We start from the raw sequence: 16,772 nt of genomic DNA, 5'->3' as shown, positions 1-16,772 counted from the left end.
AGCGCCTTGTAAAATCTCAATAAATCTTATGATACACTAATTCTCCTTTTTTTTTTTTTTTTTTTCTTTTTTTTGAGACAGGGTCTCCCTAATGACCCAGCTGGCCTGGAACTCGCTATGTAGACCAGGCTGGCCTCTGAACTCAGAGATCCGCCTGCCTCTGCCTCCCAAGTGCTGGGATTAAAGGGATGTACCACCACACCTGACTCAAGATAGTTGTGGAATTCTTATTTGTAAATGAAAGTCAGTTTGCTAGAGTTCTAGAGAATTCTCCTATGTTTTTGCTGATAAACTATGGTGTATCAGTCTGCATGTTTGCCAGAGTGTCTGAAGTCTGGGGAAAGGATGTTTAATTAGTCACCTCCATAAGCTGACTGCTGTTCTTGTCATTCTATTTTGCTTTCCAAATTATGTATTGAACCTTTGCCATGGTCAGCTTATTAAGCTGTGGATTGTTGGGCTGCCTTCTGTTGTGTAGTGATACTTGGTTTATTTCTTTGTGGTACTGGGGGTTGAACAGAGGGTCTTGGGTACAATTGCTAGTGCTCTATCAGAGCTGTGTCTCCAGCCCATGTCTGCTGGGCTTGCATTACCAGGTAAGCACTTAAAAAAATGAATAGATATGTATGTGTTACAATTCAAATTTGCGTGATCCTCATGCTGAAGCAAATACATACGGACTTTTCTAAACTGCGTTCATGGCAATGCTGCATCAGTGATGTTTTCGTGAATGCTGGTCATGTTAGTGGATACTTAGCGTTGTGCACCTTTCTTGTGTGAGGAATGGCCCACATCACTGGCTCTATCACAAAGGTGGAAGCAAGACAGTTTCTTCTGCAAGAGTACAGTATCTGACTTGGGCCTTGTCAGATGAACAGATTCTTTGATTTAGGAGATAGAGATGCAAGGTAAAAGAGTTCAGAGTGCTGGAGGGATGGCTCAACGGTTAAGAGCGTGGCTGCTCTCGCAGAGGACCCAGGTCCTGTTCCCAGCATCCACGTGGCAGCTAGCGACCATCCTTAACTCCTGTTCCAGGGATCTTTTGCCCTTTTCTGACCTCTGTGGACATTGCACACACGGGTGCACTTACACATATGCAGGCAAAACACTCATAAAATAAATAAGTAAATAAATAGGGGTTCTGGAGTTTTGGTCCCTGCCCTGGCAAGCTGCAGTGGCTGCAGTGTTCCGAGTGTGTCCTGACAGCACAGCCTCCTGCAGTATTCCTGGATGAGAGCTCATTGTAGCATCTGATGTTTCTTAGCTATAGCAGGGGTCCTGTAATTATTCTAACAGCGTAGTCTTAGGTGTAGTGCCAGGTGTGGTGACATACACTGTAAGCCCTGTGAGGCAGAGCAGAGAATCACTCCAAGTTTGAGATCATCCAGGTCTAAATACTGAGTTCTAGGCCAGCCTGGGCTAAATACCAAAACCCTGTCTCAACAGACAAACAAAAGCAAGAAACCTTCAAAATGTTTATTAAAATATAGTTAGCTTTTGATGCTATCAGCTGAGAACCTCAGATACATGGCGCCTTGGTGTTATTTGGAAAACAGTTTATGATCATAGCTCTTATTTTAGGGTTTACATTTTAAGTTGATTTAAAGGGAATTTAATATATATATGTAGTACAAGGTAAGGGTTGAGGGTTTTTTCCTATCTAGTTCCAGAATCACATGTTTAAATGGTTTTTCTCCATTGAGTTGTGCTGGTACATTTGTTAGATTACTAGTTGGAATTCCTTCTTTCCTAGCATAAAAACTCGACACTGTAACTGTTCCTCGAAGTGCAGCTTTAGTGTGTCCTGTGAATTGCACTGCCATTTAATTCAGTTCAGAAGATGTTTTATGATTTCTTTTTTACCTGTGGGTTACTTAGAAGTGCCTTGTTTGATTACCACATATTTGAGCCATTTCTATATATTTGTCTTTTTTTGTTTTTTGTTTTTTGCTCTTTTTGAGACAGGGTCTCCCTGTAGCCGCAGCTGGCCTGGATTCACTATGGAGACCAGGCTGGCCTCAAACTCAGAAATCTGCCTGCCTCTGCATCCTGAGTGCTGGGACTAAAGGTGTGCACTGCCATGCTCAGCCCTACGTGTTTGTCTTTTACCGATTTCTAATGAACTCCATTGTGAGCAGGGAACACGAATTGTGGGGTTTTATTTTTGTTCTTTTGTACCACTGAGCTAGCCTGGCCCTTCCTCCTTTCTCTTTTGAGACAGCGCTACTGATGTTGTGGTTAGGCTTTACCCATCTAGGGGTGAGGTTGGGGTCATTTTCTCAGACAGTTAAAGAATGAAAAGGCTGGAAAAAAAACCTCAGACCAGCAGAAAGCAAGAAGCAGACAAACTTTTATTGAAAGAAAGACTCCCATCCATATACCTGGAAAGACTCCCATCCATACGTGGAAAGACTCCCATCCATACCTGGAAAGACTCCCATCCATACGTGGAAAGACTCCCATCCATACGTGGAAAGACTCCCATCCATACCTGGAAAGACTCCCATCCATACCTGGAAAGACTCCCATCCATACCTGGAAAGACTCCCATCCATACCTGGAAAGACTCCCATCCAAACATGCAAAGGCTCCCATCCAAACATGCAAAGGCTCCCATCCATACATGCAAAGGCTCCCATCCATACATGCAAAGACTCCCATCCATACCTGGAAAGACTCCCATCCATACATGTAAAGGCTCCCATCCATACATGCAAAGACTCCCATCCATACCTGGAAAGACTCCCATTCATACGTGTAAAGAACCCCATCCATATATGTAAAGACTCCCATACATATGTGTAAAGAATCCCATCCACACATGTAAAGAACCACACAGGCCGGGGTGGTGGTACATGCTTTTTAGTCCCAGCACCCTGGAGGCAGATGCAGGCAGATCTCTGTGATCTCTGTGAGGTCAAGGCCAGCTGGGCAATAGGAAGACCCAGTTTCAAAAAACAAAGCAAGAATCACACATACGGACACATGCTCATGCAGAAAGAAAGTGAAAACGCAGCGTCCCCCTGAGAAGAGCCTGGGTTTTAAGAGTTTTAGTAGTCTCCCCTCCCCTAATTTTGGATTCGCCTAAAGAAGAGAAAGCTGACAGGGCCATGACTTCAAATGATGAGCTGTCCAGGTTTGGCCTCAGTTTGTTCTAAACTGGTTTGAACTAGTTGGCCAGAAAGAGAACCTGTTGACTAGAAGAGGCCTGGTCTCTTTGTCTGGGGCCAAAAAGAGGATCACAGTTTGGCATCTCTGTTAGTCCTCAGTGACCAGGTTATGTATCAGGATTTTAGTCGCCCAGGCAGGACTTGAACCTGTGATCTTCCTGCCTTTGCCTCTTCAATTTGGAGGGTTATAGGCTTGTACCACCAAGCCCTGCTGATTCTTAACCTTTAAAAAAATACTTCTTTTTCATTATTATGTATCTAAGAATGTCAGTTTACCAAATTATTAAGGTATTTTTTTGTTTTGTTTTGTGGGTCTGGTTCAAGGGTGATTTTATTTTTCTTTGTACTTTGATTTTGTTGTTATTTTTTGTTGTAGTACTGTTTCAAAAGAGAAAGGAGGACTGGGTCTCTGTACCCCCAGCTGGCCTGGAACGCTCAGTGATCTGCCTGCCTCTGTCATAGTTGTGCTTCTGATGTGTTAAATGGTTGCTCTTTGGGGCTGGAGAGATGGCTCAGTGGTTAAGAGCACTGACTGCTCTTGCAGAGGACCCGGGTTCCATTCCCAGCACCCACATGGCAGCTACGAACTGTCCTTAACTCCAGTTCCAGGGGAATCCGACACTCTCTTCTGACCTCCGCAGCATTGCATGACATGGGTGCACTCACATAAATGCAGGCAATACACTCATACACATAAAATAAAAAAATATATTTAAAAAAAAAGCCAGGCGTGGTGGCGCATGCCTTTAATCCCAGCACTTGGGAGACAGAGCCAGATGGATCTCTGTGAGTTGAAGGCCAGCCTGGTCCACATAGTGAGTTTCAGGACAGCTGGGGCTACAGGGAGACCCTTTCTCAAGGAAAAGAAAAAAAAAGGTAATAAGTTTGTTTTTGCCACAAGTTTGTATGTTGTTCTTTCTATGTTTTGATAGGTCTGAGGTCTGGTAAACTTGGGGAACAGTGTGAAGCAGTCGTTCGCTTTCCTAGGCTTTTCCAGAAGTATCCGTTCCCTATTCTCATCAATTCAGCATTCCTAAAGTTAGCTGATGTTTTCAGAGTTGGGTAAGTGGTCTTAAAGCCTCGGGGTCCTGAAGCATGTGGTGTTCATGTCTCTGCTCTGTGCCAGGATCTTTCTCTTTTTGCCCTTTAGGAATTCTCCCGGGTAGCTACTCTGATGGGTGCAGACCGCACTATGCCATACTTTAGGATGAGAGTTAGTGGCATTTTTAGCAAAAATGTAAGAATGATTCAGGAATTATTTCTTTAGGGACAAATCAAATTAGAACAGCCTTAATCTATTACTGTATGTGTATCTTGTAAAAATCTGTAGCTTTCTATAGCTTGCTTTGAGAAATTTCTTCTGATTTAGTTTAGTAACTAACAACATGAGATGCATGTGTCTGGGGTTTTCAAACACATAGGCACTGCACTCATGTGCCATTCATCCATCACATGGACTTGAAGAGAATTCAGTGATGAGTCATGGAGATAGGAGGAAAACCTGACGCCCTGAGCTTGGCCATGGCCCGATTAGGGAGGCGTGCACCTCGCTGTTAGGTGTCTCACAGAAGGATCAAGCATTGCTTGCTGCTCGGGATCCACCAGAAGCAGAGTTTAGGTGATGTAGTGACAGACAAATGATGGTAGGAACTTTTGCCTGTTGCTGAAATGGAATGTTACTGCTGTCATTTTAACCCAAATTAAATATTACTTCCCAGGGATGATCTAATTTTTTGAATCTGTTTTTTCTAGAAACAATTTCCTGAGGCTGTGTGTTCTCAAAGTGACCCAACAAAGTGAAAAGCATTTGGAGAAGATTCTAAATGTGGATGAATTTGTGAAGAGGATTTTCTCTGTGATTCATAGTAATGATCCCGTGGCAAGAGCTATCACTCTCCGGTACACTCTGTTGCTGTAATGATTCAGCCCCAAGATTGTTGAAGCTGCCATTATCTATCTAAAAGGGTTTATTTTGGTTTTCACTAGGACTCTATGGAAATACGACACCTGTCCCCATCTGTAAATCAGGGCTAACATCTGTGATTCTGTTTTGGTTGTGAAGTGCCTCACCTGTGTTCCAAACACCCCGTTCTGTAGGATGGGTTTCAGTACAGCATTGTTGCAGCTCCTTTGGAAGCTCCCCAGCCAGGCCTAGAACTTGTAATCCTCCTGCTGGGATTCCAGGCCTGTACCACCACATACAGCTGCTTCCTGTTTTAGTTCTGCTATTTATAGAGCTCTTTTCTGGTTTTTCCTGTCCAGGTAATCCTCTTTCAATTTTTGAGACAGGTCTCCCTGTAGCTAGCTGACCCGGAACTCGCTATGTTGACCAGGCTGACCTTGCTCTCACAGAGCTCTCTTCCTCACGAGTGCCTGGCTCCAGTTGTCTTTAACCCGAAGGTCCAGGAAGTTATTGCTTCCCTGAGTTTCCTTTTTGTGGGTCAAGCATTGATTCTTTCTTGTTCAAAAGTAGTTGCTTTTGTAATTTTTCTGCCTTTTGATTAGTGATTTTTTTAAAGTCAGTTCTTGGGACTGGGGATGAAGCTCTATTGTAAAGTGCTTGTCTAGCACTTGTGAAACCCTAGATTCTACTCCCAGCATTGCGTAAAACTGGGCATGGTTATGCATACCTGTAATCCCAGCACTTGGGAAGTTGAGATGGGGATCAGAATTTCAGGGTCATCTTAGGCTGCATAATAGGTTTGGGGCCAGCCTAAGCTACATGAGATTTCTTTTTTTAAGTTAATAAGTTTTAAAAATTATCCAACTGGGTGGGGTGTGGTGGTATATGCCTTTAATCCCAGCACTTGGGAGGCAGAGGCAGGCGGATCTCTGTGAATTCAAGGCCAGCCTGGTCTACATAGCGAATTCTAGGCCAAAAGACAAAAAAAAATCCAACCTAGAACGTTACTGCTTTGTTTTTTTTTTGTTTTTTTTTTTTGTCTTTTTGAAACAGGATCTCTCTGGCCTGGAACTTGCTTTGGAGACCATGCCAGCCTGGAACTCACAGAAATTTGCCTGCCTCTGCCTCCCAAGTGCTGGGACTAAAGGTGTGCACTACCACGCCCAGCTGGTTGTTGTTTTTATTTTTTCTTTAATTTTTTTTTTTTAATTTTATTTTTTAGTCTTTTTGAAACAGGATCTCCCTGTAGCCCCAGCTGTCCTGGAACTTACTATGTAGACCAGGCTGGTCTTGAACCCACAGAGATCCGCCTGCCTCTGCCTCCCGAGTGCTGGGATTAAAGGTGTGCGCCACCATGCCTGGCTACTTTTAAAAAAAAATTTTTTTTTGATTTTGTTTTATGTGTATGAGTGTTATGCCTACATGTGTGTAAGTGCACCCGTGTCATGCAGTGCCCAAAGAGGACAGGTGAGGGCGTCAGATCCCCTGGGACTGGAGTTACGGACGATTGTTAGCTATCATATGCGTACTGGAATTTGAACCCGGGTCTTCTGTAAGAACAGCCAGTGCTCTTTAACTACTGAGCCATCTCTCCAGCCCCTAGCTGTTATCTTTTAAAAACTATCCAGACTGTTTGTTTGAGGCATTGAGTTCAATCCCCAACAACAACAAAGGAAAAGTTTGTGGGGGAACCGATAGCCAACGGAACAACTTAAAATTAAGATACTCTTTCCTACCTCCTGTTAACCTACAGGAATTTAATCAATAAATCATTTTTAAAAGTTGCTAAATAGGGGCTAGAGAGATAGCTCAGCAGTTAAGAGCACTGTCTACTCTTGCAGAGGACCCAGGTTAGGTTCCCAGTACCTACATGGTGCCTGATACCCCGTCTGTAACTTCAGTTCTAGGGGATCTGACGCCCTCTTCTGACTTCCTCAGGCATTGCCTGACACAGGTGCACTTATACACAAGCAAGCAAAACACTCAAACACATAAATTAAAAAAATTTTTCAAATTGCTGAATAGATGTATATGAATGTCACATTTTTCTAAAATGAAGGCAGGGAGATTGTATCTCTATAAGAATAACTTATAGAACACTATGTAACTTAATATACGTTTGTATATATGAGCACAGAATTTTTAATGGATTTTTTTAAAGTTTTTTGTTTTTTTTTTTTAATCTTTTTTTGGTCTTTTTGAGATAGAGTCTCCCTGTAGCCCCAGCTGACCTAGAACTTGATTATGTAGACCAGGCTGACCTCCATCTCACACTGCTTAGGAGTGCTAGGAGTAAAGGCATGTGCCACCACTCAGACGGCATCCTCTCCCTCTACTCTCCTGAAAGAGAGAAGAATCATTTTTTAATTTTTTAAGAGATTTCTTTTGCCCATTGGTCCATCTCACCCACTGTCATGTGGTTCTTGTTATTGGAGAACATCACAGTAGCAAGAGGGTTGTGCTTGTGAAGAAACCAAACTCTACGATAGACCCTGACGACAGGTCAGCTGTTGAGTATTCTCCGGGGATATCCTTGTGCAAAAGGTTCTGTATTGTTTGTTTTAAGTAAGATAAACTCTAACTTCAGGAACTTGCTTTCTGGGAGAACATGTGAGTGACTAGAAACCCATGAAGAAAAGCAGAAAACAATGTCTTTCAAACTCTGAACACCTTTTATTTGTTTTATTCTGTTTTATTTTATGATGCTGAGGATCAAACTCAGAGCCTCATGCTTGCTAGACAAAGCTCCTGCTGAGCTCCACCTCCAGGCAAGTCAGACTGGTTGGAAAGCAAAGGGAGAATTTTTGTTCTGTTTAAATGGAAATTTTTTAAAATGGAAGAATTCGAAAGCTGTCCATATTATTTGAAATGTCGTATAATTTATATTTAAACCAGGAATATTTTCAGAAAGTGACCAATGGGATTGTGCCCTGTTACATTACATCATAATAAACTGTTAATCATGATGTGCCAGTATTTGCCTAGTCTCATCTTTCCTGGTAAAGAGTATTAGATTGAGTCACTTTTTACATTTTTGAAAAACAATTAGTTTTGAAATTTAATATAAAAGTTTGGTCCATTCTGCTGTCTTTGGTTGTATTTATTATTTATTTGAGACAGGATTTCACTCTGTAGCCCTGAATGGCCTGAAATTCGCAATATAGACCAGACTGTTTTCAGACTCACAGAAGTCTGGCTGTCTCTGCCTCCCAAGTGCTGAGAATGAAGGTGTATACCACCACGCCACCATGCCCAGCCAACTATCTTATAAGGAAGCCAACTTATGTCTAATCAATTATATCTCTTTAAAATAACTAGGTGAGGGGCTGGAGAGATGGCTCAGTGGTTAAGAGCACTAGCTACTTCTGGAGAGGACCAAGGTTCGATTCCCAGCACCCATATGGCAGCTAACAACCATTTATAAGTCCAGTTCCTGGGGATCCACTGCCCTCTGCTGACCTCTGAAGGCATTGCGTGACATGGGTGCACTTACATACATACAGGCAATACGCTTAAAATAATAAATAGAATATTTAAAATAACTAAGTGAAAATGTTAAATTGGAAGTTATTACTCGAGATGTTAACCTTGAGGAGGTTGTTGTAGGAACATTGTAGGTTTTATTTCAGTGTCTTGCAACTTTCTAAAACTGTGGCCTTCTGCTGAAAGGAGTTTTCAAGGTTTACTCTCTGTTGTTTATGTGACAAATATAATTTTAATTTTTTACATTTAGTGTTTGTGTGTGGGTTTTGGATGCATGTGCACTGCATGAGGGTACTGGTAGAGGACAACTTATGGGATTCATTTCATCCCATCCACCTTGTGAGTCCAAGGGACTGCACTCAGGTTGGCAGGCTTGGCAGTAAGCACCCCTACATGGAGCCATCTCTGGCCCCTGTATTGCGTGTTCTAGACTTTACTTCCCTCCCTGTTGCAGATTCTGGTATGAATTGTAGGGGCCGCCTCCACCTCCAGAAATATTTCTCTTATGTGGAAGACAGATGCAGAAAGTACCATCCAGTATTTCCTTATGTGGGAAACAAAGACTGGGAAATTTCAGTTTGACTTTGTGAATCTGCTTAATAGCAGAAATGTATTCCTAATACTTTGGTTAAAATAGACTTCTTGCCGAGCATGGTGTTGCATGCCTTTAGATCCAGCACTCAGAGGCAGAGGCAGGCAGATCTCTGAGTTAACGGCCAGCCTGGTCTACATAGTGAGTTCCAAGCCAGCTGGGGCTACAGAGAGACCCTGTCTCAAAAAGATAATAATAAAAAAAAAATAGACTTCTTTATGAAATGTTGGAAAATTGGTATTTTAGTGCTTTAATAATTCAGTAATTTTCTGAGCCCCATCTGGTACCTGGGATGTACTTCAAGACAAATGTTTAGAAATCTAATATGTGTGTATGAATTGGGCCAGGGGCAGGGGTTGCTGCTGCTGGGGTTATAGCTCAGGTGGTAGAGCACTTGCCTGGCATGTGTAAAGTCCTGATTTCAATCCCCAGTACCAGGGAAAGAGAAATTTAATTTATGCCCAATGGGCTATCTTAATGTTTCTGATACCTGAAGTCTATACAAGTATTTAGATTTGCGTCACATCTTGATCCCTGATGCTAACCCTTCTTAAGCTGTAATTTGTGGAATGACCCAGAAGCTGTCTGGGCTGATCGCCTCGCTCACCTTGTTCTCCTTGACCACGGGTTGACTGCATTCCCATTCTTGGTCTCTCTGTAGGATGTTGGGAAGTCTGGCGTCCATAATCCCTGAGAGGAAGAATGCTCATCACAGTATTCGGCAGAGTTTGGATTCCCATGACAACGTAGAAGTTGAAGCTGCCGTTTTCGCTGCTGCAAACTTCTCTGCACAGTCAAAGTAAGTGTCACAGGCTTTTTTGTGACTTCCAAGGTGAGTTTTTGAAGGAGTAACTGATTGGTCCATGCAATCACTAAAAGATTCAGAACATGTCAGTGATGAGGTGGATTTTCCAAGAGGATTATACAACTTGTGGCAAAAAACTGAAATACATAAGATGGAAATCTTTTTTTGTCTTTTTGAGACAGGGTCTCCCATAGCCCCAGCTGTCCTGGAACTCACTGTGTAGACCAGGCTGGCCTTGAACTCACAGAGATCCGCCTGCCTCTGCCCCCTGAGTGCTGGGACTAAAGGTGTGTGCTACCACACCTGGCTTTTTTTTTTTAATGTATGTGAGTGTTATTGCATGTGTGTAAGTACACCCCTGTTATGCAATGCGCTCAGAGGACAGAAGAAGGCGTCGAATCCCCTGAAACTGGAGTTACAGACAGTTGTTAGCTGCGATGTGGGTGCTGGGATTCGAGCCTGGGTCCTCTACAAGAACAGCCAGTGCTCTTAACTGCTGAAACCATCTCTCCAGCCCCATAAGATGGAAATCTTAAACGCAAATGTTGGTTCCCAGGACAACAAAGTCAGCGTAGACTGGTGTGGAGAAGCTATATGGGGTGACTTTGTTGACCTCTGGAGAGCCTTCCACAAGCACATACACTACAAACCCTAAATTGCTGCCTACTGTCCCCTCGTGCCCAACTCTTTTGCCTTAGAGCTCTGCACATTTTAGCAAAGGCAGTAACTTGAGATCAGACTTATTTTAGCATATTCAGGATATCTTGTGCTACACTACTATCTTAGAACTCTGTGGGGGAGGTAGGGAGTGTGTGTGTGTGTGTGTGTGTGTGTGTGTGTGGCCAGGGAGCCCCAGGAATCTACCTGTCTCTGCCTCACTGGCACTGGGATTATAGATACACTGCAATCGGCTTTTTTTCAATTTGTGTTTTGGGGATTGAGCTTGGGTTCTCAAGCTCGGCAGTTACTGACTGAGCTATCTCCCCAGTCCCATAGTTTTATTTGTTTATTTTTCATTTATGTGCATGCCACATGCCGGAAGAAGGCATCAGATCCCCTGGAGCTTGAGTTACAGGCAGTTGTGAGCCACCCAACATGGGTGCTGGGAACTGAACTGGGGACCTCTGGAAGAGCAGCAAGTGCTCTTAACTGCTGAGACCTTGAGGCCATGTGCAGTTAGGGCTGAATTGCATACAGCTGGCTGGGAAGAGTGGCCAGATACTCAGGTGAGGGTTCCATGACTCTCCTGTCCCCTACTTCTCTGAGGAAATGTCAACAGTCAACAAGCCCAGCTGTGGTGATCTTTTGTAAGTAGATACAGCTTGTTTTATGAAGGTGGCGGCTGTTTGGCCAGGAGGACAGTGCTGCACAGCAACCCAGTGTGTTTTCTGCGTAAGCACAGGGACTCCTTCAGTGTGTCAAAATCATGATGGATTGGAGGACAGTAAGGCTATGGTGATTAGGGTTGATACTCTAAGATAATATAAGCACAGTAGAGAAACTGAGAGCAAGCAGGGTCAAGCTCATAAACACATGTTTACATGTGAGCCCTGCACACCTAGTAGATTTCTGGGACTGGGCTTGAAGCTCAGTGGTATGGCCTTGCTCAGCATGCCCACATCCCTAGATTGGGTTCCCAGCACCACAAAACAACAAAAATTTGTAAAAAACAACGAAAAAGCTTACATTATGTCAGCTTCCAAGATATGGAAGGCACATTGTGTGGTGTGTAGAAGACTCCACTCTGGGCTGTGACAGAAATGGAAACAGCAGACGATACCTTACTGGCAGGAAGTGCTTTTTTAAGACTTCCATTGAACTGCAAAGAGGGTATTTCATGGCTTGCACGTCGTTTGGTGTGGCTGCCTAAGCCACGTTTGGTCACGTCAGCCCTGTTGTTCCTTCCACTTGTGTCATATTTTATCCCAGGTGCACGCTCATCTCTCGCATTCAGCTTTTGGCTTCCGTTAGATGGTCGTGCATTGGAAAGAGCCTCTCTGCATTTCCTCTCACATTTATGCCACTTCAGCCCTGCCCCTTTGCCAATTTCGTAATGCTAGGAATCTGTTATTGCTTGTGCCGTCAAAGCTTGTATGGTAAAAGCTTTTCTTAAGTGAAATTATGTCCTAAAAGATAGTATTTTGTGATGGTGACCTTGATTCACACAGGGCTAAGGTACAAAATGAAAACATTCAGAGTCAGGGCCTCTTCCCTTAAACACAGTATGAGAGGAGCGCTGATGCTGCCTATTTCTCAGTCACGTGTCTTTTCTTACACCCCTCCCCCCCTGCCTTTGGGATACTAGTTAGGGTTTAGAGTGTTGCTTCTGTGATAATCGTGGGCTTTGTCCTTAGAAAACTTAATCGCACTTGATTTGTAATGTTTTTGTCATTTTCTCTTTCCCAAAGGGATTTTGCTGTAGGAATCTGCAACAAAATCAGTGAAATGATTCAAGGTATGTACATTTTGTTTGGTAATGTGAAGAGACTGTGTTCCTGTTAATAGTGGTTGCTCATCTTTACTAGGTACTTGCTGTGTTTAGTCATTATGCTTTCTAATAGTATTGAGTATCTTCTGTACGTCAACAACGCCCGAGGTGCTGGGGACAGAAGAGAATAAAACCAGGCCCTTACCCTCATGTGACCTGCGTTCTAGTCAGGAGCTGATTGAATAATACCCAGACAGGACTAGTCAGGCACTTGGGGAAATGGAGGACACCCCAAAAGTAGATGACGCAATGGCAGGACCGGTTTTCTTTTACATGTTACCCACAGAACTGTGATGACGTCGGGAAAGGAATGCATAGTGCAGAGACCAGTGAGCATTCTGCTCTAGGGGAAAGCAGAGCCCACTGGGGCTCTGGACTCTGTCTGATAACATCCCTCAGTATTTTCACTTGCAACGAAAATCAAATCCAAGTTCCCTACTGTGGCTTATAGTTCCACATAAATGATCCCTCATCTGTATTAAGCCCATATTATCTTTACAACATTTGTTACAGGCAGCTCTGGGCTACAGCATTCCAGAGTTCTAAAGAATTCCACTGTATTCTCAGAAATGACATTCCGTAGCTCGGGCATGGTGGTGCATGCCTTCAGTCCCAGTACTTGGGAGGCTGAGGCAGGCAGATCTCTGTGAGTTCCAGGCCAGCTGGGACTACAAGAAGACCCTGTCTCAAAAATACCAAAAACATAAAATAGAAAGAAAGGGCATTCCTGTGACGTGTGCGACTTGGTGATGTTAGGTCTTTTCACAGCAAAGGGAGTGGAGCTCAGTGGTTTGTCCAGAGTCACCCAGCTTGACGTGTGCGACTTGGTGATGTTAGGTCTTTTCACAGCAAAGGGAGTGGATGGAGCTCAGTGGTTTGTCCAGAGTCACCCAGATGACAAATAGCAGTTTGTTTTTGAAGCTCATGCTTTTAACCCCTGTGCTATCTTGCCTTTCTAGGGTACGGATTTCTTTAGGGTAGCTATATTTTACATGCATTTAAATTCTTTCAGTTTAAATTTTCAATTTAATGGTAAAGGGAATTTGCTCACCTACAGAATCAAAGATCAAGCTTTATCCTGTTCCCTTTTATTCTTTTGTCTTTTTTCTTTCACCAAGAAAGACATTCCTGTAGAAAAGGCAGTCTTCACGACACAGAGGCATGGCACAGTGAGCAGGTCTTTATGGGAGGCCAGCTGTATTAATAAGATCTCATCTGCAAGCAGGTGAGGGCCATTACAGAGGTCTGAGTAGGCATGGTGGGGATCATGCAGAACTTCCCTATACCCTCTAGGGTCCAGGGGAAGGAGTTATCTATGGAACCATCTCACTGACCATGGGTTGCTTTTTAAAAGCAGTTTCAATGGTCATAGTGATGCATGCCTTTAATCCCAGCACTCAGGAGGCAGAGGCATGTGGACCTCTGTGAGTCCAAGGCCGGTCTGGTCTATGTATGTAGCAAGTTTCAAGCTAGACAGGGCAACATAGTGAGAGCCCCTATGTTAAAAAAAGAAAAAAGTTTCTGTTGTCATCATATAACTTTATAATCATTGAAAAGATCATTTTCTGAGAAACCTACTGAGCTTACTTATTAGTTCTAATATAATTGTCTTTGCTATAACCCTAATAAATGTATTACAGCATTGGTTTCTAAATGGAATTTTGCTGGTTGAACCAAACCTTTCATATCTGAGCTGTTACTGAGGGTGATGGTTGGAAACCTGAAACAAGTTGTTGGATCTAGGTTTAGCTACACCAGTGGACCTAAAGCTGAAGCTGATCCCCATCCTGCAGCACATGCACCATGATGCTCTCTTGGCCTCCAGTGCACGGCAGCTTCTGCAGCAGCTGGTCACGTCCTACCCCTCCACCAAGGTGGTCATCGTGTCTCTGCACACCTTCACCCTGCTGGCAGCCTCATCTTTGGTTGGCACTCCTCAGCAGGTACTTTACATTTTCCTTTTTTTTAAATTTAAATTTTATTTTATGTGTATGAGCGTGTTACCTGCATGTATGTAAGTGCACCATGTGCATGAAGAACATGAGGAGCCTAGAAGAGGGTGTCAGAGCCCCTGGAACTTTACTTAGGGATGGTTGTTAGCTGCCACCTGAGTGCTGGAAATCAAACCTCGGTCCTGCAAGGGCAGCCTGTACTCCAGTGTACCCTCTACACTGAGCCAGCTCTCCAGCCTTCCAATGTTCTTTGTTTATTTTTTGTAAACTTACATATCAAGTGCATGGTGAAAACAAAGGAAGCAGCCCATGAGCTTTATTAACAGTAAGGAACCTGGAGTAGCAGTGAGGGTCAGGTCGGGTTCTTTCTTCTTCATGCTCACAGGACTACTTCTTGGGAGCTCTGGAGGACGGTAAGGCATTGGGGAGCACATGGAAGGATGTGTTGTTGGCAGAAAAGGAAGATTGAGGGTCTGTTAAATGCCAGGTGTTCTGCTCGACCCTTGCAAATTAAATGGTTCTGTTTTCACACATACCTGGTACAAGCCATTGGTGACAGGCCTTGGTGTGTCGGGAGCCCCTTCTCAACTCTACGAGTTTCACTGAACAGCACTGTATGTATCCCTCATGAAGTTCCAGTGACAGTGTTCTCAGAGTGACCCCACTTTCTTGGTAGATTCAGCTTCTGTTGCAGTATTTGAAGAGCGATCCCAGGAGAGCAGTGAAGAGACTTGCTATTCAAGATTTGAAGTTGCTTGCTAATAAAACGCCACATACTTGGAGTAAGGAGAATATTCAGGTATGTAGTACTTTTTAAGAAAAACAAAATATTATGGTTATCTGAACCAGGGTAACACTGTGGTCATACTGTTTCCACCCTCCTGATCCTTCACAGTGGGGACTAAATTTCAACAAGTGAAACCTCCAGGGACCTCACACTGCAGCACAGTCCTTCTAAACTTTTATGTCTTACTGTCATATATCTTAGTTAATGTCTTTTTCAGACAGATTTTTTAGCCACTTGTGCATGTTGTTCACTGGGACCTTTGCTGTCCTTTCTTGCCTCTCAGGCTTTCTGTTCCAGTACCTTTCCTTCTGCCTCAGAAGCCCTTCAGTGACTCTGTGGTGATGAACACTCCTGTTATTTGCTTATATGAAAATGTCTTCAGTCTTGAAAGCTGCTTTCTGGGAGGCGAAATTCCCAGGGCGTGAAGGGCGCCACCCTGCTCTCTACTGGCTTCTCCTGGTTCAGCTTAAGAAGTAGCAGTAGTAACCCTCTTTTGAGGCTTTCTTTTTCTGTTGCTTTTGAATTTTTGTTTAATTTGGTGAGTGCTTGATTTATGTGTGAGCGTTTACCTTCTATTAAGCTGTGGTGGGCCCAGGTAATGGAGACTCCTGAGGCCAGTAGTACAGCTGTGTTTAGGAGTGGTACTTCGAGGGAGTTAAGTGGATTGATGCCTGTGGGGGGATTTGCAGTTTTACTATGAAATTTCTGCTTTGCAATTTCTTCCCTGAAAACTTTATTGACTATGGTAGTGTATTAGATAATTCTTGTTGCTGTGACAAAACACCATGACCAAGGCAGCTCATAAAAGGAAGAGTTTATTTGACTTACGGTTCCAGAGGGATGAGACCATCATGAGGGGAGGCCTGCATGGTCGGAGGCAGCTGGAGCAGGAAGCTGAGCGCTCACATCTGCAGGCAGGCACCGGAGGCAGAGAGAAAAGTGGGAAAGTCACAGGGCTGTGAACTCAGGAAGCGCATCCCAGTGACGTGCTTCCTCCAGCAAGGCCACCCCTCCTAGGGATGTGAGGGCCTTCTCAAGACAGTACCACCCATTGACCAAGTAAGTGTTCAAATACTTGAGCCTACAGGGGACACCTCATTCATACCTGGCAAGATGGCTCGGTGGATAAAGGTACTTAGTGCCAAGCCTAGTGACCTGAGTTTGATCCCTAAGATCTACATGGTTGTATCTACACACACACGTAATATAATAAATTAAAAAAAAAAAAAAAAAGGAGCTGGAGAGATGGCTCAGTACTTAAAAATGCTGTCTGCTCTTCTAGAGGACCCAGGTTTGGTTCCTAGCACCCACATGGCATCTCACAACTGTTCATAACAGATCCAGGGGATCTGATGCCCTCTTTTGGCCTTGGTGGGCACTGCATGACATGGGTGCACTTACATACATGTACACGATACACACATACATATAAAATAAAAATAAAAAGCCAGGCGTGGTGGCGCACGCCTTTAATCTCAGCACTTGGGAGGCAGAGGCAGACGGATCCTTGTGAGTTCAAGGCCAGCCTGGTCTACATAGTGAGCTCCAGGACAGCTGGGGTTACAGGGAGACCCTGTCTCAAAAAGACTAAA

General features: G+C 43.7%; 1 protein-coding gene across 2 annotated transcripts in view; it reads left to right on the top strand.

Annotated features, from left to right (window-relative positions):
• Positions 1-16,772, top strand: part of Ints7 (integrator complex subunit 7) — a 72,165-nt gene that overhangs the window by 8,270 nt on the left and 47,123 nt on the right. For both annotated transcript variants that reach the window (XR_003848031.1, XM_008824822.3), the window contains exons 2-7: positions 4,103-4,232; positions 4,923-5,069; positions 9,810-9,947; positions 12,362-12,408; positions 14,185-14,384; positions 15,070-15,192. Coding sequence is in view for 1 of the 2 variants with exons in the window: in XM_008824822.3 (XP_008823044.1) it covers positions 4,103-4,232; positions 4,923-5,069; positions 9,810-9,947; positions 12,362-12,408; positions 14,185-14,384; positions 15,070-15,192 (785 nt within the window). In the remaining variant the exon portion in view is untranslated. The remainder of the gene's footprint in view (positions 1-4,102; positions 4,233-4,922; positions 5,070-9,809; positions 9,948-12,361; positions 12,409-14,184; positions 14,385-15,069; positions 15,193-16,772) is intronic.

Source organism: Nannospalax galili, unplaced genomic scaffold (genome assembly GCF_000622305.1).
Source record: "Nannospalax galili isolate Female #2095 unplaced genomic scaffold, S.galili_v1.0 scaffold648, whole genome shotgun sequence".
NCBI lineage: Eukaryota > Metazoa > Chordata > Mammalia > Rodentia > Spalacidae > Nannospalax > Nannospalax galili.
The sequence above is the reverse complement of the archived record's forward strand: the minus strand, read 5'-3'. Positions and strand labels throughout refer to the sequence as shown.